The following is a 21,297-nucleotide window of genomic DNA, read 5'->3' as shown; positions in this document are numbered from 1 at the left end:
CATCTTGTTGAGGGTTAGAGGGGCGGAATGGCCCACCTGTTTCTCACTTGATGTTTCAGTGTTCCAGTCCAGTGAGGCCAGAGGAATGTGAACAGTAATTAGTGTTTATAAACATAGACTGATTTAAATGAAACCTGCACATTTCCTGTGTGGGTCTGAATTGTGTGTTTGACCCGGATGGGAATCGAAACTCTAACTCTGAGACCTCTGTGATCTGGGGGTGGAGGGAAAGGGATCGGGGAAATATGGAGGGAAAAACTAAATACGTATCTGGTGTAAATATGAAAATAATATAGAGAAATAATGTGAGAAATGTGGCAGTGGGTCGGGCAGCGTGTGAGGACTGAGAAGCAGAGATAGGGTCACGTGGGAGACATAAAGTCACGTGATCCCGTTTTACCGCAGATCGGCAGCACCAGCTGGTTTGTTTCCGAGGCCCCGCCCGCCACCCGATGACGCGTTATACACATCGCGCATGCTCAGTCCGGGATTTCGTCCTTTGTGGAAGCGAGTCGGCGGAGGGATCGGGATCGGGATCGGGAGGGGTCTTCCCTCCTGGGGCGGCGAGCCGGGACGGATTATTCTCTGCGGGGCAACACCAGCAATTTCCCTTCGGTGAGTACTGAAGCCGGTCCCGAGCGGAGGGGTCTGACGGTGGGTAGTGAGTAAATCTGCTGATGCGGGAAATGCGAGCAACGGGCACAAAATGCTGGAGGAACTCAGCCAGCCGGGTAACAGCTAGGAAAAGAGTACAGTCAACGTTACCGGCCGAAACCCTTCGGCAGGACTGGAGAATAAAAGGTACTGGGGGGCGGAGAGAAGCACAAGGCGATCGGTGAAACCTGAAGGGGGAGGGGATGAACCTTCCCGAACTGGCGGCATCGCCTCGCTTCCTTCACAGAATCTGCTGGGTTCGGTCCGGGTTGTGAGACCTTCACACCGAACCGTCTGAGATGAGCCGCCGCTCAGCTCCTGTTGTTCTGGTCCAATTAGCAGGAGGACGTAAAACATGTTTCTATATTGTTACTGACAGAGAATTACATGATTTATGTTCCCTGTGTTTTCTGAATGTTCTTGCTTGTGATGCTACTACAAGTCAGTGTTTCTCCGTACGTGCACTTGACATCAAATTCAGCAGGATCTGAGAAATCTCACTGAGATTTGATCAGTGATAATCATCTCGGCAGCTCGGTAGGTCGAATGTATAAGACACTACCCTGTTAAATGCAAAACCCTGAACAGTGTTGATGATCAGAGGGATCTCAGACTCCAAGTTCATCGCTCCCTGAAAGAGACTGCACAGATTGATCCGGTGGTTAAGAAGGCAAATGGCGTGGTTGTCTTTATTAGTTGAAGCATTGACTTCAAAAGTCGGGAAGTTGTTTTGCAGCTTTATAAAACTAGTTAGACAACACCTAGAGTGCCCTCATTTTCGGAAGGATGTCGGGGCTTTGGAGAGGATGTGGAAGAGGTTTACCAGGATATTGCCTGGATTAGAGGGCATGAGATATAACGAGAGGTTGGACAAAATTGTTTAGTTTTCTCTGGAGCCGTGCCGGCAGGGGTGAGACTGGGTAGACGTTTATAAGATTACCAGAGGATGAGAAAGGCAGCGTCCATTATTAAGGCCCTCCAGCACCCAGGGTTTGCCCTTTTGTCAATGTTACTATCAGATAGAGAGGTACAGAAGCTTGAAGGCACACACTCAGTGATTCAGGAACAGTTTCTTCTCCTCTGCCATCCAATAGCTAAATGGGCATTGAACCCCTAAACACTACCTCACTTTTAAAATATATAGTTTTTCTGTTTCTTGCATGATTTTAATCTATTCACCGAAACATAGAAAACCTACAGCACAATACAGGCACTTTGGCCCACAAAGTTGTGCCGACATGTCCTGACCTTGGAAATTTCTAAGGTTACCAATAGCCCTCTAGTTTTCTAAGCCAGTTTTTCTCCTTTTTTCTCTGATGTCTCCAGGTACCTATCCAAAAGTCTCTTAATAAAGACCCTATCGTATCCGCCTCCACCACCGTTGCCGGCAGCCCATTCCACACACTCACCACTCTCTGAGTAAAAGACTTGTCCCTGACATCCCTCTGTACCTACTCCCCAACATCTTAAACCTGTGCCCTCTTGTGGCAACAATTTCAGCCCTAGGTAAAAGCCCTTGAATTTCCACACGATCAATACCACTCATTATCTTATGCACTTCTGACAGGTCACCTCTCATCCTCTGTTGCTCCAAGGAGAAAAGTTCGAGTTTACTCAACATTTTTCCATCAGGCATGCTCCCCAATCCAGGCAACATCCTTGTAAATCTCTGCACCCTTTCTAAGGCTTCCACATCATTCCTGTAGTGAGGCGACCAGAACTGAGCACAGTGGGGTGTGACAAGGGTCCTATATAGTTGCGACTTTACCTCTCAGCTCCTGAATTCAATCCCACAATTGATGAAGGTTGACACACTGTATATCGCCTTAACCACAGTGTCAACCTGCGTAGCAGCTTTGAGTGTCCTATGGACTCAGACCCCAAGATCCCTCTGATCCTCTGCACTGCCAAGTCTTACCATTGATGCTATATTCTGCTATCATGTTTGACTTAACAAAATGAATCACTTTTCATTTAACTGGGTTGAACTCCATTTGCTAGTTCTCAGCCCTGCTGTAAACTCTGACAGCCCTCAACACTGTCCACAACACCCCCAACCTTTGTGTCGTCAGCAGATTTACTAACCATTCCTCACTTCCTCATCTAGGTAATTTATAAAAATAACGATGAGCAAGTGTCCCATATATACGTATACTGTAACTGATTTAGCGATTTATTTTTATTGTTTTATTTTGCGTTCTCTTCTGTATTATGCTTTGCATTGAACTGCTGCTGCAAAGTTAACACATTTCATGACACATGCCGGTGATAATAAACCTGATTCTGATTCTGAGAGGCACATTCAGACAGTTCAGAGGTAATCTACTGTAAACAGAGTACAATTTGTCTGTAGATGTTTAAAAATGATTTTTATTTTCTGTGAACTTCTCTCACTGAATAACCTCCTGCAGGTTCTAATCTGTGATTAAGACAGTGCCAAATCGTCACATCACGGTAATGTTCCTTGAGAGTTGCAGCAACACCGGATTTGACACCAAGCATTACGCTCACCCCATCACTAGCAAAAGCGACAGGTATCAGTCATCAAACCCATGGTTATTGAGACAGTTCAATCGATGCTTAGCAATACTTGCAGCTTTCTGATCAGGCAATTCAATTAGATCTAAAAACATAAAATGGGGATCACCTGCCTTATCACTTTCACAATTCAAATAAACTATTAGGGCGGTCTTAATGCTTGTTGATTCATCAATGAGAACAGAAAATTTGCCAATTATCTGCTTGATATACTGGCAAATTTTCTTTTTCATGTTAATGGCTACAGTTGAAGTCAGAAGTTTACACGCACTGTAGCCAATTACATTTAAACTCAGTTTTTCACAATTCCTGACATTTAATCCTGGAAAACATTCCCTGTCTTAGGTTAGTTAGGGTCACTATTTTAAGAATGTGAAATGTCATAATAATAGTAGAGGGTGTAAAAGAGGTTTACAGGATAATGTCTAGATTAGAGGGCATGAGGTATAACGAGAGGTTGGACAAACGTGTTGCTTTCTCCAGAGCAGCACAGGCTGTGGTGAGACTGGATGGACATTTATAAGATTATGAGAGGAATAGATAGACAGATGTTATGTTTTTCTTGGGGGTTGAAATGTCTGATACAATTAAGGTGAGAGGGAATGTGAGGGGCAACTTTGTTTCTTTCCACAGAGTTCTGGGTAGCTGGAGTGCCTCTGTCGGGTGATGGTAGACGTGATCCCATTTCCCCTCCCATTTAATCGCAGATGTAACAATCTCTTTGCGCATGATCACTGTCTCTGGATTGGTGGTGTTTTCCTTTCTGGTCAGTGCTGAAGTAGATTATTTTATTGGATCGGGAAAGTGTCCTCACCTCCTGGGTCGGGATCACTGTCTGCGGGCCGAAGACATCAATTTCCCATCGGTGAGTATTGAGACCGATCCGGAGCGAGGAGATCTGTTGTTGGCCGTGAGTCCCGAACTGAGGGCCAATTACTCAATTAGTACCCAGTTACCCGGGCTCGTCAAAAATGTGTAGACTTCTCTTCATCTGCATTGAATGATCCAAACCAGGAGTCCGGGCTGTCTATTTCCACAGAATTGAAAAGGAAGTCCCGTCAGCAGGTCACTTGAGGCTTCTTACTGCAGATCTGGTGCAAGATCACGTGGTGTGTTCGTACTGTCCCCGGATGAGTGGTGATGCTTCCTCTGTGTTGTGTTGGGACATCTGATGTTGGCCATTGAATCCCGTTAACTTCCCTAAACTCCCCTCGCTTCCTTCAGCTTTATGGCTGTTGTTTCTCCCTAATTGTGGTGGGTGAGAAGGAAGAACGTCCCAGGTTGTGGGGATCTTTGATTTCACTGCCTGCTTTACCGAAGGACTGGGAGGCCTAGGGGGGAGAATGGTTTCTGTGATGTGCTGATCTGTATCCAAAGGTCTCTGCAGTTCCTCACAGTCACGAGCAGAGCAGTTACCATGCAAAACTTGAACTGTCTAGATAGGAAAGTTGCTATGGTTTATTGATAAAAATGTGGTGAGGGTCAAAGTATATATGGCAAAGTTCTTGTTGTTTGTTCTAACTTGGTCATTTTAGAATCTTCTATATGGTAGTGTATGCTGTTAATTCAGTATCTGTGTATTGCTGAAGGCTCATCAGTGATTATCCTTGATCCCTTCTCCCACCTGGTTCCATCTGCTCATTCCCTGCCCATCTTGTTCAACCTCTGTCCAGCCTCCTCACTCCCACTTCAGTGATATACATCAACCATCTGGGTCAACCTCAGTCCACCCTGTATCCCACCTCTGCAATGTTATATATCAGCAATCTTTCTTTTAAACCTTTGTCTTCATTGTGAAGTGTTCTTTTGCATCTTTGGCCTTGCTGAGTTATTTCCAGAATCAGTTTTTGTTAGATGGAATGCCAGAGGGTCATCCGGTACCAGTTGTGTTGTGCATTGGTGTGGAGGTACTTGTTTATGAACAGTGACTGGCTGACACATTGTCGCATTTTACTGGCAGCAAGGAGTACTGGGAGAGTTGGTGCTTGGGCTCTAATCCTGCGATCGACATTCCAGGCATATGGAACTGTTGGTGTTTTGGCTTTGACTTTGGTTAGTGTTTCTACAGATGGGGCTGGATGCTTGTCCTTCTGCAATGAAGAAGATATCTCGAGAAGCTGGACATTGGTTGTGGGGAAATCCCGGATTGCACTACCCAGTCTGAGACGTGGGGATGATGTGTGAGACTCTCAGGGTGGGTAAGTGGCAGGTGCAGCTCTGTGACTCTGTGAGCTTGGATATCACAGTATTAGATCCAAGTAAAATGCCCTTGGGGATCAAGCTGTCGGGCAGTGGGAAACCACGACTGAAGACGAGGGAACAGCAACAAGTGAACCTGCCCGAGGACTGAGAGCATCAACTGGAGAGAAACCCATCTGACTCGGAGATTCCAGTGATTCAGTCAGGAGAAAGTTTTGTGAGTCTCATTTACTCAATCACTGGTCCTTTAGAGATTGCATACCTGTAAAAGGGAAGGTAGGGAATAGATGGAGGGAGACTGAATGTGCCCAGCAGAACCAGTTTTGCCTCTGTCAGATCCAGTTGTAATCACTGCAGGTCTGGTAATGTGCTTCCAGCAGTCCAGCCCTTTAAAAACAGTCTCATTCTGTGGAAGTCGAATCCGGATAAAGTCACTCAGACACTGAAAATGTACAAACTCTTCATTCCAATTACCCGGGGCTTACAGCACCAAAAGACAATTTACAAAATAGTCATAATGGCTTACACACACAGACCGGACTGCTGTGTCCTATCTCTATGCATGAGTACACAAGGAGATAAGCATCTTGAAGCCCTGTTGAGCTTCCCTCAAGAAGAAATACGGCTCAGTATGGCTTACCACATCTGTTGATCATCAGCAGTTTCTTTCAGAAAAACAGGCTGCTCTTGTTTAGCAAGGTTTTAACCATTTTACATACATTATCATTCCTTCCTTTTGAAAATTATGAACAACTATTGGGCAATAATGCAATATCATGCCCGACATATTACCTAACAAGTCTTCAACCCTTCGGTGAACCCATGTAAATCCTGCCCTACTTTCTTGATGCTGTCAATCTCCTTGGCAGTCTGCTCGGAAAGGGATGTAATGTTAGTAGACTCATTAGGGATATAGGTGCAGCATTCTATGTCACTAATAGCACAGGTCCCCCTTTCTCTATGAGGATAAAATCTAAAGCCAAACAATTCTGTAGGACTGTTTGCTGGATTGCAATCATTTCAGTGGATATTTCTGTTACTTGGGTCTCTGTTTCTGTCAGAGCTTCTGCAGTATTGTGGCCAGCTCCTCAAGTGCTGTTGCCAAATTGATTATCTCTGGTGAATTCCTGGCTACTCCACAGGAATGAAAAGTGATCTTCCAAAATCACTCAGCCTCAGTTATTCCTCTCCGCTGCTGGGCACCTGCAAGTCTGGCTAGGATGCATGTTTCCCAGTCTAGGAAGTTCTGTTTCTCATCTCACTTCCCTGGGTGTTATTTGAGAAAGCCCAGCCTGAGAGTTCCTCACTCTGGTTAAGAGGGATTACTGTAACTGGAATCATAGTTTTACCATGCTGTGGAGTTTTGACACAAACCCAGCAGGCCACTAGTTCTACATTTTTGGCATAGGTGTGGCAGAGTGACAGAAAAATGTTAACATGGGGGCCCCCGGATGCTGGGGTGAGCCATCTCAAAGACATAAACACCAACACCACAATCAACCAATACATTTTCCTTTAGTCCGAGAGAGTCCTTCTACTCAGTTCCTTCAGTAACACATTTGTAGTCTGTTCGATGGATCCACTGAGATTGCTCTTCGTGGAGTGGTCAGTAACACCTGATATGGTTGTCTCCACCAAGGACCGAGTTGATTGATCAGGACAATATTCCCAGGTTCTCTGATGGGATAGTCACTCCTCTGTGTGAGGTAGTTCTCTTCCTTGTAAGCCTGTTGAACCTGCGAATGTAATGCTTGGAGTATTTTGGTTGGTTGGCATATATATTTCCCCATCATTTCCCCTAGGGTATGCTGATCCAATTTAGCTGGTAGACTTTCTGGGAGCAATGGTACACAAGACCCCAGGGTGTCCTCATGGGCCGCCCATAAATGATTTCAGCTGGTGACAACCCTCTTTTCCCCTGTGGTGTAACCCTCATGTAGAATAGGCTAGCAATAAGACCTTCAACCAAGTAAGTCCAGTCTCCGTTGTTGGTTTGGCTAATTTACTCTTCAGAGCGCTTTAATCCATCTACTAAACACATGTATAATAACTAAGCAGTATCTATAGCAATGTACTCTAGGCAATTCAATAAAATCAACTTGCAGACACGAAAAAGGTCCACCTGTCAGGGGAGTCATACCCGGTGTGCTGGTTGCAGGTTACCAACCATTCCCTCCTTTCCCAGATGCATACAATTACGTATATTATCAACCAATATAGGTAAAAACTGTGTAGGAACACAAAACTGTCCCGCTGGGGTGAACCAAAATCCTAGGTCAGGGTCTTTCTGGCACCCCATTTATAGTGTTCAGGGGCAACGGATGAACGTTGGAAACCTGAAGAGGAAAATGAGCTCGTTTTCAACGTTTCAGAGGAGGTTGGATAGACACATGGATGGCAGGGGCATGGACGGCTGTGGTTCGGGGCAGGTCGATGCGAATAGGCAGTCCTTTTCACAGAATAGAATGGGCCGAAGTCTGTTTCTGTGTTGTACGTCTCTATGACTCCGTAAATTTGCATCTCGTTATTGGAAATCAAACCCACATCCAACTTCCATCAGTTCCCACTCTCACCACCCTCTGATCGAAGAGTTTCCCCTTATATTCACCTTAATTATTTCAGCTTGCATGTCACACTTAACCCATGACCTCTAGGTCCAATGACACCCAACTTAAGTGGAAAAAGCCTGCTTGCATTAACCTTGCCTACACCCCACAGAGTTGTATGTACCTCTGCACTGTTCCCTACGCCCAGTCCAGGTCTCCGTAGCCCACGCTGCAAACTCTTTCCTTGAAGCTAACTGTTTCGCAATCTCTTGCACCCTCTCCCCCAGCGTTCTGTTCCTCTCTGCCTCCACCTGTAACCACCATCTCCCACTTTCACTCACCCTCTTCAACATGTTCCCTTTCACTACCTCACCGTCTATCTCCTCCTTCCCTCCACCCTCTCCCTCTTCTACTCACCAATCTCCACTTATTTCTGTTTTCTCTCTTCCTTTTCAAATCTCTCTCCTCTCTGTCTCTATTTCTCTCACCTACCCCACTCTCTCCATTCACTACAGTCTCTGTCTTCTCCAGTCACTCTTTCTGCCTTAGGTCATTGTCAGTTTGCGAATGTCATCAGCGCTTTGGCCTGCACTCCCTTAAATATTTTTAAATTGGAAACCTCTTCTGCTCCCTCTCTAAAGCCTCACAATCCCTCCGGTATTGGGGTGATCAGAGCGTTACGCACTGGTCCAGACAAGGCCGAAGCAGAGTTCATCAAGTTGAAACTTGACCTCTGTCTCCACCAGCGGTTGTAATTTGGGCAGGGCCACTAATTTGTTCCGCCATGCGGAGCTGAGCATGTAAATGTTGGCACTGTGACAGGGAGCACAGGGAGACACAGGGAAACGTGTTTGGTAGAGGGAGAGTTTTTAAAGGACATTTGAGCAAAGGGACAGAGATCTGCCGAGTTTGAGGAAAGTGGTCAGACCACTCTGGGGCCTGCAAATACAGATCTCTCCACCGGAGAGTGGAGAAGGGGGTGATCTGGAGAAAGGAAAAAAACATAAACAACTTATATTTCCTCACACCAAAAAGTCAAAACCTTCCCTTGTCAGCCAGTGCCCCCTCCTGAACAGCCTCACCCTTAACCAGTTTCTAAAATCCCCCGGTTCCTGCAGATTATCGTTTCTTAGAGTTGGGCGTCACTGAAGTTCCAGTCACAGAATAGCAATAATAGCATCACTTTAATTAGAAAACCGGGTAACATCCCAACTGGTCTGTTCAACCACAGAGTAGCATATGAACACACTGTGTTCACATATACACTCCCTAGTACAATCACTGCTACAGTATTACAGAGGGTGAGACTGGGGGACATATTCCTCAGCTCAGTCCACAGAAGCTGAAATTCCTGTCTGCCGGTGTTGTGTGATGGACACTGTGGGAGGGTGAGAGATGGGAATTAGGACAGGGAAACCCAGGGTTGTGGGATCGCGGCAAGAAAATTGCAAAGGACTGAAAATATCTATAAATAGTATTGCAATTAGTTATATTGTGACCATCTGGATTGGAAACTTCACTACATCCATAAGCCCGTCTTGTCTGTGAAAACGGAGCCCGGGGCAGTGCATGGGCTCAGAGATTGTGAGGCTTCATCACTGCAGACTGAGTTAGATCACCCAACTGCACATTTAACAGAGGAAAGAGCGTAGGAAAGACAAATATCACAAAACATATTAATATTGCATCAGCTCATGTTTTATCTGATTATTAGAAACTTTTAATAGAAATATAAGGAATCCTGGTCAGAACCCTGGTTCAGTCTCTCTCATTTACACAAACAAATCGCAAAGACGATAATTTAAATATGGGTCCATTGATAGAAGCTTACAAACTACTCAAGTCCCTGTCACCACTGTTAATGCTGTTCCAGTTCACATCCGGTCAATGAAACCCCTCAGTTTCCCTGCACCATGGATTTGGTAAATTGCTGCAAGCCTGTTCTTCACTTTTCCTCATGTTGTTTGCCGCGAGAGCAGACACAACTGTGAAATATGGACTGTTCCAGAGAGATGTTGAATATATCTGTCAGCAACTCAGTTAGCTGGGCTGCCCAGTCTTTCAGAACCCCACCTGGTATATTATCGGGCCCTGCAGTGCTGGATGGGTTGACTCTGGCCAGGGTCATCCTCACCTCAGCTTCAGCCAGACAGAGTATCTACTGATTATTGAAGAACATAATTTCTGCCACTGTCACATTCTCTAAAGTAAGTATGTCCACAATCACTGTTTTACTACGCTCCCCATCACAGCCGAATACATTGAATGGAGACCCCACACATACACAGGGTCAGGAGCCCACACAGGGTCCTGACACACTGTGAGATCCCACACACCTCTGTTATGGTCCTGACAGACTGTGAGATCAGATTTATTAGAGAGATGAATGTAAATGAACCCCTAGGAGGAAGCTAGGGACTGCATAAATGAAAAGGAAATGCAATATAATGTAGCGAAAGTGAGTGGGAAGTTAGTTGATTGGGAAACTTTTAAAATCTAACAAAAGGCAACAAAAAACATGAAGAAAGCGAAAGAATTGAAATTATCAGCAAACACACAGAAAATGATGGAGAAACTCAACAGACCAGACAGCATCTATGGAGAAAATACAGTCAACGTTTCGGCCTGAGAAAATCCGATGGGACTGGAGATAAAACGCCGAGGAGTCGGTTTGAAAGGTGGAGGGCGGGGGTGGGAGGGGAGAGAGAAATGCCAGGTGGTAGGTGATACTTTGAAGGGGAGGGATGAGCGAAGAGCTGGGAAGTTGTTTAATGAAAGAGACAGGGTGTGGGGAGAACACCAGAGGGAGGGGTAGATGATCTCGGTGTGGCCTCTTGTACATCGGTGAGACACGACGTAGACTGGGAGACCGAGCATCTACGCTGTGTCCGCCAGAACAAGCGGGATCTCCAGAGGCCACCCATTTTATTTCCACTTCCCATTCCCATTCCAATATGTCAATCAATGGCCTCTTCCAATCTCGGGATAAGGTCACACTCAGGTTGGAGGAACACCACCTTATGTTCCGTTTGGGTAGCCTCCAACCTGATGGCATGAATATCGATTTCTCAATCTTCCAGTGAAGCTTCCGCTCCCCCTTCACCGTTCCCCATGCCCTCGTACTTCTCTCGTGTTATCTCTTGCCACCTTCCTCTGGTGCACCCATTATCTTTCTTCCAGGGCCTTCAGTCTCTATCAAGAATCAACTTCCTAGCGCTTTGCTTCATCCCTTCCCATCCAAGTTTCACCTATCACCTGACATTTCTCTCCGACCCCCACCCCAGCTTTCAAATCTTCTCAGCCTTTTACCTCCAGTCCCGCTGACGGATCACGGCCCAAAACGTCAACTGTCCCATAGATGCTGCCTGGCCTGCTGAGTTCCTCCAACAGTTTGTGTGTGTTGCTTGGATTTCCAGCATCTGCAGATTTTCTCTTGTTTGTGAAACTATAGGCCAGTTAGCCTAACCTAAGTGACTGGGAAACTGTTGGAGTCTATAAATTATTTTAAATTACTGGGATTGCACATACGGATTGATATGTTTACTCTGATTGCAAATTTAGATGGAGATGTAACGTAACGATTTTTACTCCTCATGTATGTGAAGGATGTAAGAAATAAAGTCAATTCAATTCAATTATTAATGTTCAGGTTTCGAGGTATTTAGAGCCTAATGATAAAATAAGTCAAAATCAAGATAATTTATATGAAGGCAAATCTTGCTTTATGAATTTGCGAGAGTTCATTGAATAGATACGAAGCAGGGTGTACAAAGGAGAGGCAGAGGATGTCATTTACTTGGATTTCAGAAGGCGTTTGATATGTTGCCATACATGAGGCTGCTTAACAAGATAAACTCCAACGGCGTTACAGGAAAGATACTGGCATGGACAGCGGAATGGCCGACAGGCAGGGGGCAGCAAGTGGGAATAAAAGGAATCTTTTCTGGTTGGCTGCCGGCTTTCCTCAGGGGTCAGTATTGGGTCCGCTACTTTTCAGATGGTTTGTTAATGATTTAGATCATGGAATTGATGGTTTTGTGGCAAAGGTTACAGATCATACGAAGATAGGTGGAGGGATCGGTAGTTCTGAGGGAGCAATGCGTTTGCAGCAAGACTTAGACAAATTAGAAGAATGGACAAAACCTGGCAGATGGACTACATTGTTGGAAAACATATGATAATGCATTTTGGTAAAAGGAACGATACTACAGACTGTAATCTAAATGGGGTGAATGTTTAAACATCTGAGTTTAATGTGGCATTATGCTGGCATCAATGTTGTGGGCCGAAGGGCCTATTCCTGTGCTGCTCTATGTTCTACGCAGGACCTGTGACAGTTGAAATCCTGAACCACCTGCTACCGAAGTTCCTCTGTCTCTGCTCTCTTCTACACCACCCGACCTGTAATCGGCATGGTTTTCAAACTTGTATTTCAAGTCACAGACCGGTAGCATCTCCCCTTTCTCCCCTTTCCACAGACGTTGTCTGATCTGTACTCACATCTACACTCCCGTCCTTCTACAGCTGTGCTGCAGAGGACAGGCCAACATGCTGCATATCTGTGGCGGACTGAAAGGCCCTACAACGGGTTATCAAAACTGCCCAGTGCATCACCGGCACCCCCAGCCTACCTTCTATCAGGGACGTACATACAGAAAGGCTCCGGAAAAGGGCCAGCAGCATCAGGAGGGTTACCACCTATCCTGGTATGGGCTGTTTGCCCCTCTCCGGTGAGGGGGCAGACTACATAGCATGCACAGAAGGGCAACCAGACTCAAATTCAGTAACTTTTCCCAAGCAGTAAGACTGATCAACACCTCCAACTGTCAAAGGCGGATCGACCCAATGCAATAACGCAAGGTACACGAATTCAATAAAACCATAATATGGGGGGAGTTACAGATGTTCTCCCAAAGAGACAGTGCCCTCCCCCGAACACAATTCCACACAATTCATAACAGCAATCATTACAGGAAATATTATAATTACGTGAGTTAATACAGTTTTAGAATAATTTCAATCACATGCTAAGATACAATTAGATGTAAAATCATTATTGGTTAGTTATAATTATTCCTGCCAAGGCCAGCCTGGATGCAGCCAAACTTGCTCATATTGGTACCTCCCCTTGACATTTCCCCCTGCTCTCGAACATTATGTCCCATATTTAGTTATGCTAAGCACTTTTAGAGAACATGCCTAGTGCGTCACCTGTTGCCGGGTAGAGTTCCTTTCTGACTGCTCAGTAACATAAGGTACCTATAAGACTATTGTTCATAAGATAATCATACCCCTTAATCCATTCCCCCATCTACCTATCCTTCTACCTAAGTTTACCTTTCCCTTCATCACACAGACTAAGCCACCCCTCCACAACTGACAACCCCCACTCCACCACCACCACCTGAGTTCAGAGTGACTCCTGTACCGTATATATTTATATTTATTGTGTTTTCCATTGTGTTCTTTATCTGAGTTTCCTGTGCTACATCAGATCCAGAATAACAATTATTTCCTTCCCCTTTTCACTTGTGTATCTTCAATCTTGAATCTTTTGAGTATTTGCAACATGGACACTTTCGGAGACACCAGACTGCAGATCTGCGTCTCGAACCATTTTCTGGAGGAACTCAGTAAGCTGAGCAGCTTCTGTGATGATAGGGGGTGTTGTGCGGGGAATTGTCTGCATTCTCTGTCAAGCTGCTGACTGTCTCAATCCCCTGAGCAAGACAGTGACATTTTCTCCCCCAACAACTCCCACCCACAGTGCAGGAGCTAATCAACAAATATACTTTGTGCTTTGAATCAGTGACGGTATGAGGGGGAGCTGTGGTTACCAGGCCTGTTCCTTTGACGGAATGCCCACAACCCTTTTCTCCATCCCCAAATCAAACATCGGGCTTTCAAAGTTCTTCCACAGGAACAAAGATAGCTCTGGGTTATCGTTGTTTTCCAGTACAGGACAGTCGGGGGTCAGTAAACTACCAGGGCAATACGCACCTTCACACCACAATTAATCTGGAAATGTGATGATCCGGGATTTATCTGGACCAGGCCTCTCTATCCAGTCAGGAGTCTGTTAATTGAATTTACTCTACGAGCCTCCATTGATGAATCCAATTAATGAAATAGCTTTGAACTAATTCTTGAGTACTTAAATACTGAGTTCTGAATTGAGGCATCTAAAAGTTTGTCCACTGTCTGTTCCCATTGAAGATGTTCAACAGAAACACAAGGAGACTCTGCGGGCAAAAACTGAAACACTGAGAGTGAACACAATCCTGATGAGGGAGAAGGTGAAGGTTTTCCAACTGGTTGATCGATACGCTGAGCTCACGGTCATTTCTACTGTTCGAGATCGGACACTGGTAGAACATGAGCTGCTGGCAAGAGGCAGAGACCACGAGGAGTGGAGAGAGAAATATCTCCGTGGAGAGCTGGAAAAATTCGGGACTGAAACATTGTTCCAGAGCAGTAACTCCAAATCTGGGAGCTCGGCAGCAGTGGCTGGAGCCCCGGGGATCGGGAAAACAACAATGGTACAAAAGATTGTTTACGACTGGGCCACAGGGAAAATATACCAACAATTCCAGTTTGTGTTCAGTTTCAAATTCCGGGAATTAAACTCCATTAACCATCAAACAAGCCTGATGGAACTGATTCTGGATCAGTATCCTTACTTTGGGAATATCCTGAGAGAGGTCTGGAAGAACCCAAAGAGATTGCTGTTTATATTTGATGGTTTGGATGAATTCAAGCACAGAATCGATTTTGCTGACAGTCAGAGAGACACAGAACGCAAGCACCAGTGCCCAGATCCCGAGTGCTGGTGTGAAGTGTCTGACATTGTGTACAGTTTAATCCAGGGCAAGCTGCTCCCAGGGTGTTCACTGCTGGTGACCACCCGCCCCTCTGCGTTACATTTATTGGAAAAGGCTGAGATCAGTGTCTGGGCTGAAATCCTGGGATTTGTTGGTGAGGAACGGAAGCAATATTTCATCAGGCATTTTGAAGATCAGACGGTGGCTGCAGCTGTTTTCAAATACATGCAGGAGAACGAGATCCTGTACACCATGAGCTACAACCCCTCCTACTGCTGGATCCTCGCTCTGGCATTGAGCCCCTTCTTCACACAAAATGTCAGGGACCTGCAGAAAGTTCCCAGGACCATCACCCAACTGTACTCCTACTATATTTACAACATCCTGAAAAACCACGGCCGAGAGATCGAGAACCCTCGTGATGTGTTACTCAGGGTTGGTCAGATGGCCTTCAGAGGAGTGTCCGAGAAGAAGATTGTGTTTACAGATGGAGATTTGATCAAGTACAATCTGCAGCCTTCCCAGTTCCTGTCCGGGTTCTTGATGGAGCTTTTGGAGAGGGAGGATTCTGGCCGGTGCGTGGTGTACACATTCCCACACCTCACCATCCAAGAGTTTATAGCTGCAGCTGCACAATTCCTGACTATACATCCCGGGGATATCCTGAAATTTCTCACTGAAGCCCACAAGACGACAGATGGGCGATTTGAGGTATTTCTCCGTTTTATTGCTGGTCTCTCCTCCCCAATGACAGCTCGGGGCCTGGAGGAGTTTCTGGGTCCATTTCCTCATCAAACAACCTGCCGGGTGATTGACTGGGTGAGGGAGGAGGTTAAACGCCAGAGTGGTAACACGAGGAGCGAAGCTGGTAAAAGGAGCCTCCTGAACACATTACACTACCTGTTTGAGTCTCAAAATTGTGGGCTGGCTCAGGCCACAATGGGATCTGTGGAAACACTTTCATTCAGTCGAATGTTACTGACCCCGATTGACTGCGCGGTCCTGTCTCATGCCATCGGAATCTGTGATACAATAAAACATCTCGACCTTTTGGACTGCCACATTCAGTGTGAAGGAATCCAGCGGCTGGGGCCCGGGCTGCACAAGTGCCAGGAGTTGAGGTAACTTCATTTTTCTCTCACTCTGTACTGTGATACTGTTCCAATTCAATGTTATTTCAATGTTAAGGAATTTGGATGTAACTGTAGTGAATCAGATAGTAAAGAACTCTGTCAAATGAGCAGGGGATCTGTCAGTAATTCCCCAAAGTCAGGAAGGTTCTGTGGTTTCTTTGTGAGGGGATGTTAGACTTCATCAGATCAGTGAACAATGGCCATTAGTTTAATGGTCGTAAATGACAGGGATGGCAGTGTTTTTGCTGCCTGTGACACGTCCATTGACAATGCCCATGTCACTGTTTCTGACACCCAGGCCAACACTGATTGCAGCAGGTGGTTTGGAGATTTACACCCACTTCCCCTGAAGGTCAGTGTGCTGACCCAGTGAAAGCTATTGTCTCCCCCTTCCCATGTGTGACTGTCACCATAACTCCACCTGCGTCATTTTGCTCTTTACCACCATATACCCAGACTTCACGTGGCCATCTCCTCTCCGATTGTGGGCCTCAGTTCAGGACAACCTTTCCCGCGCAATATATGTCCAGATCACCTCCCTAGTGGGACAGATACTTCATTGATCTAAAAGGGAATTACAGTGTTACACTGGCATTAGAAGTGCACAAACATGTAAGTATACAAATATGAGAAGAGAAGCTGAAAAGAATAAAAATTAAGCAACTGAAACAGTCTAACAGGAGAGAGTAATCACATCCCCGGCTACAGATTGACTTATTATAGAGTCTAATGACCGAGGGTAAAGATGACCTCATATAGCGCTTTTTGGAACAGCATAGTTGTCTTAGTCTAGTACTCAGAGTACCCCTATATTCAGCCAAGGTGACATGCAGAGATGGAGAAACATTGCCCAGAACTGCCAAGATTTTCCGAAGGGTCCTTTGTTCTACCACAGCCTCCATGTGTCTAGTGTGACTCCTATAACACTGTCAGCATTTCTGTTCAGTTTATTGATCCTGTTGGCATCACCCGTGGTGATGCCATTCTCCAGAACACCATATATAAGAGATTATACTAGTGACACCAGACTGGTAGAACATGTGAAGGAGAGGCCTGCATGCGAAAAATGAACGCTATCTCCTCAGGAAGTCGAGGCAACTCTTTCTTTTCTTGTACCCAGCCATGTGTTGGCTCTCCACTCTAGTCTGTCATCCAGGCTCTTGTCCTCACCACATCCACGTTCTCACCATCAGTAGTAACAGGGAGCCGTGAAGGTCTGGTCTTCCTAAGGTATGTCAACATCTCCTTTGTCTTACTGAGTTGAACTGCAGATCATCTTTTCTGATTACTGTCCTCCTAAGGGATCTCCCTACTCCATCTCCCATCCTCCTGTGGAATATCACTTCCCTCGTCACGTTCTTCTGTTAGGATCTCTCTTCCCCATCCGCCTTGCTTCTGTGTGATCTATTTCTCTACCTCTTCTTCCTGTTGGGATCTCTCAGCCTCATCCCCCATTCCTTTTAAGAGATCTCCCTCCCCATCCCACTTCCTCCTGAGAGATATCTCTCCCCATCCCCTTTTCCTCCTGAGGGATCTCCCTCCAAATACCCCTTTCTCCTGAGGGATCTCCCTCCCGATCCTCCTTCCTGCTGAGGGATTTCTTTCCCCATTCCCTTCCACCTCTGGGATCTCTCTCCCTCACCCCTTCTGCTAGAGGATTCTTCCCAATCCCCCTTCATCCTGAGTGATCTCTGTCCCAATCCCCCTTCCTCCTGAGGGATCTCACGCCCCCCAACCCCTTTTCTCCCATGGGGATCTCACTTTCCCCATACCCTTTCACTCCTGTTGAATTTCTTCCTCGATCATCCCGTTTCCTTTGTTATCTATCTGTTCCAGTGCTTTTACTCTGGTAGAGTCACTTACACCATCACCTCTGGACATTTTCCCACCCACAACTCCTTGTTGTGGGAAACAAAATGTGGTAAGTTTACAGGGACAGAACGACAGACTAAATTACTAACATTCGGTGACTAACCTGGAGCTGAGCAATTCCGATCAGTGATTATCAGAGGTTTTAATGTTTCCTCATATCTCCAAGTGATGAAAATCCCTCAGACCACCGTTGGAATCACTTGATTCATCAAATTGTCTGTTTGAGTTTAGACTTGGGTGGAATGAACTGGGAGATTCAGGAGTGGAACTGGTGTCTGCGGCTCTGATGAACCCGGAGTGTAAAATACAGAAACTGTGGTAAGTACCAGACTGTGGGAGATTGTGTTTACCGTCACTGGGTGTCTAATACTGAACATTAATATGATCAGTTGTCAGTACCATCTCCTGTCTCTCTGTGTCCTGCCCCTCACTCTCTCTCATCTCCAGGCTAAACCACGTGGGTATCACCGATTCTGGTGCTGAGGATCTCATCTCCGCACTCAGTACAAACCGGTCACTGACAGTTCTGAACCTGAGTGGTAATGACCTGGGAGATTCAGGAGTGGAACTGGTGTCTGCGGCTCTGAGGAACCCAGAGTGTAAAACACAGAAACTGGGGTAAGTACCAGACCGTGGGAGATTGTGGTTATAGTCACAGGGTGTCTGACACTGACCATGAATGTGCTCAGTAAATGTGTTTTGATAAACACTGGGGATTTGTACCGTCTCCTTTCTCTCTGTGTCTGTCACTCTCACTCTCTCTCATCTGAAGGCTAAGGGAGGTCAGTCTCACAGATTCTGGTGCCGAGGATCTCTCCTCTTCCCTCAGTACTAACCGATCACTGACGGAACTGGACCTGAGTCGGAATGAACTGGGAGATTCTGGAGTGAAACTGGTGTCTGCGGCTCTGGGAAATGCAGAGTGTAAGATACAGAAACTGGAGTAAGTATCAGACTGGGAGGTAGTGACACCAGAGATACCACACTTCCCGGCCCCTCCCTGTTTGACCAGCTGCCTTCCAGAAAAAGGTCCAGAACACTAAAAGCCAGAATAAATAGACTGAGGAACAGCTTCTACCCCGGAGCAGTGGCCACCATCACACCACTCCCACAGAACAATGACTGAAACTGTGAGCACGCACATGCACACACAAGGACTCAAATACTTGCAATAGAGGCACTTTGGGCATTATTGTGATATTCCGGTGCTGCAGCAACTTATTTACTGCTACTTATCTAGTTAATACTGTTTTTCTATTACTGTCTTGTTTTTATCTACCGCTTTACTTAATTGCCTGAGAGGAAGCCAAACAGAGATTCATTGTATCTATGTATAATGACAATAAAGATCATTCATTCATTCATAGTCACTGGTTGCCTGACACTGAATATTAATGTGATCAGTGATTGTGTTGCTGATAAACACTAGCGATCTGTACCGTCCACTATCTCTCTACATCCTTCACCCTCACTCACTCTCATCTCCAGCCTGGACGATGTTGGTCTCGGAGACGCTGGTGCGGAATATCTCGCCTCCGCTCTCAATACAAACAGGTCACTGACGCAGCTGAACCTGAATGGAAATAAACTGGGAGATTCAGGAGTGAAACTGGTGTCTGCAGCTCTGAGGAACCCGGAATGTAAAATACAGAAACTGCAGTAAGTACCAAACTGTGGGAGATTGTGCTTACATTCTCCGGGTGTTTGACACTGAACATTAATGTGATCAGTAATAGTGTTACTGATATCGTCTCTTGTCGCTGTGTCCTTCACTCTCTCTCTCTCACATCCAGGCTGTGGGGTGTTGGTCTCACAGATTCCGGTGCTGAAGATCTCGTCTCCACTCTCAGTATGAACCGGTCACTGACAGGGCTAAACCTCGGATGGAACTCACTCAAAGACCGATCTGCTCCCGCTCTCTGCCGCCTCATAGAGACCCTCCCGAATCTGGAGCGGGTCGAGTGAGTGTTTGTGTTAATATTCAGTGTGGTAAAATATCTGCAGATCCGCGAGATATCTGCCGATACTTGTCTATGAGTGTTGTTGAAAAACTTTTTAAAAATTGATACACTTACGGGATGTGGAATGTGGGCGTCACCAGCTGAGCCAGGATTTATTGCTCACCCGCAGTTGCCTTTGAGAAGGTGGTGAGGACTTCTTGAAGCACTGCGGTCCCTATGGTGCGGGTATACCCACAGTAGATTAACCCCAGTCCCTGTTACTGATACTGTTTTATAAGCTGTTTATTTCGCTGATTGTTCCATCTGTTTCAGGCTGCGGTACAATCAGTTCAGTTGGAATGGAAAGGAGGAACTGAGGTCTCTGCAGGAACGCAGACCTGGACTGGACGTGATCCTGTGAACATCTGCTTGTGGGATGGGAAGATTTTACCCTCCCTTTTAATGGCAGCCCTGTAGATTTAACTCCCAATGGTTGTAATGGACCCTGTCTCCAGACAAGACCTCGGCGATGACTGAAGTGATCTGCAGACACGTAGTCCCACATTCCCTGCGGCGGCACAGCTTTCGCTGGATGTCCGGGTGCAGGTTTCGCCAGGGGGACCCTTGGGAATTACACCACGAGGGTTGGGAGTCTGGCCGATATAATACCTCGACAGTGACCCTGGATCTGCAGCAATCTCAGACGCTGCCCTGATGTGTGATTTTATAATCATCAGTTCCCCGATGCAGAATGACGGTGAGAAACGGGAGTGATTATTCAACCTGTCACTCGTTGTCACTGTTCAGTTTATTGTGAGTGACTCTCAGTGAATCGGCAGCAGCTTATTTATTCCCCCAAACCGGTAGGACACATGTTGTTTAATACATATTTGACATGATAAAATAAATTAATCTTCCTGTCTTGATGTCTGACCTGAGTTGTATTTGATGCATAGTGACCTGAGGTTACTGCTGACCCATGAACCACATTCACTGCAACAGTTGTCCTGAGCTCCTCACAGTGGCACAGCACAGTCTCACCTCCAGGCTGAGGGAGGTCAGTCTCACAGTATCGCGTCCCTCTCCCCATCTCAGAAACTCCTTTCTGAAGAGGAAGGATGAGTGTAAGCGGTTTTTAGTTTCTGTACCCCTCTCACTGGAAGTTTTACCACACGTGGTTCCTGGTCTTCATATGGCAAACAGTGAAATTTACCGGGGTGGTTCCTCATCTGTCTACACACCTGGAGTTTTACTGAGCATGTTTCCCAGCCTCTGGATTCTCCCTCCACAACGCTTGGAGTAATAACTCACAGAATCTGGAGGTGATTTATATTTATATGAAGTATATTTATTATTTCTGATAAACAGTCCTTGAATTCCAGTGGAGGGTGGTCAAGAGAGTCTTTCATTTCAGAGACCCCCGATTGAAAATGGTCTCTAGGGAGAAAACAAAGCAAGGATATAAAACGTTCACCTGGGAGGGAGTGAAAAAACTGTCTGAAGAAGGCTGCCAGGGAGAGGGTGCTGGGCTAATTGAAAATGTTGGTCATGGAAGAATCGATGGGCTGATTGACAATGGGCATCATTGCCAATC

At 46.0% G+C, this 21,297-nt stretch overlaps 1 protein-coding gene across 1 annotated transcript; it reads left to right on the top strand.

Annotated features, from left to right (window-relative positions):
* Positions 1–475: 475 nt before the first annotated feature.
* On the top strand, positions 476–20,725 carry LOC132389699 (NACHT, LRR and PYD domains-containing protein 12-like). The gene is made up of 8 exons (XM_059962258.1): positions 476–615; positions 14,104–15,879; positions 17,995–18,081; positions 18,211–18,381; positions 18,536–18,706; positions 19,252–19,422; positions 19,557–19,724; positions 20,037–20,725. The coding sequence occupies exons 1-8, from the start codon at positions 476–478 to the stop codon at positions 20,122–20,124; spliced, it is 2,772 nt and encodes a 923-aa protein (XP_059818241.1). The 3' UTR covers positions 20,125–20,725.
* The last annotated feature ends 572 nt before the right edge of the window (positions 20,726–21,297 follow it).

The sequence above is a fragment of the Hypanus sabinus genome, unplaced genomic scaffold, assembly GCF_030144855.1.
Source record: "Hypanus sabinus isolate sHypSab1 unplaced genomic scaffold, sHypSab1.hap1 scaffold_631, whole genome shotgun sequence".
Lineage (NCBI taxonomy): Eukaryota > Metazoa > Chordata > Chondrichthyes > Myliobatiformes > Dasyatidae > Hypanus > Hypanus sabinus.
This window is presented reverse-complemented; position numbering and strand designations above follow the sequence as displayed.

Excerpts from the sequence above, each read along its gene's own strand:
- LOC132389699 (XM_059962258.1), top strand. The coding sequence starts at position 476 with ATGCTCAGTCCGGGATTTCGTCCTTTGTGGAAGCGAGTCGGCGGAGGG. Across the intron at positions 18,382-18,535 it reads TGTAAAACACAGAAACTGGG|GCTAAGGGAGGTCAGTCTCA; the intron begins GTAAGTACCAGA and ends TCTCATCTGAAG. Across the intron at positions 19,725-20,036 it reads CCGAATCTGGAGCGGGTCGA|GCTGCGGTACAATCAGTTCA; the intron begins GTGAGTGTTTGT and ends CATCTGTTTCAG.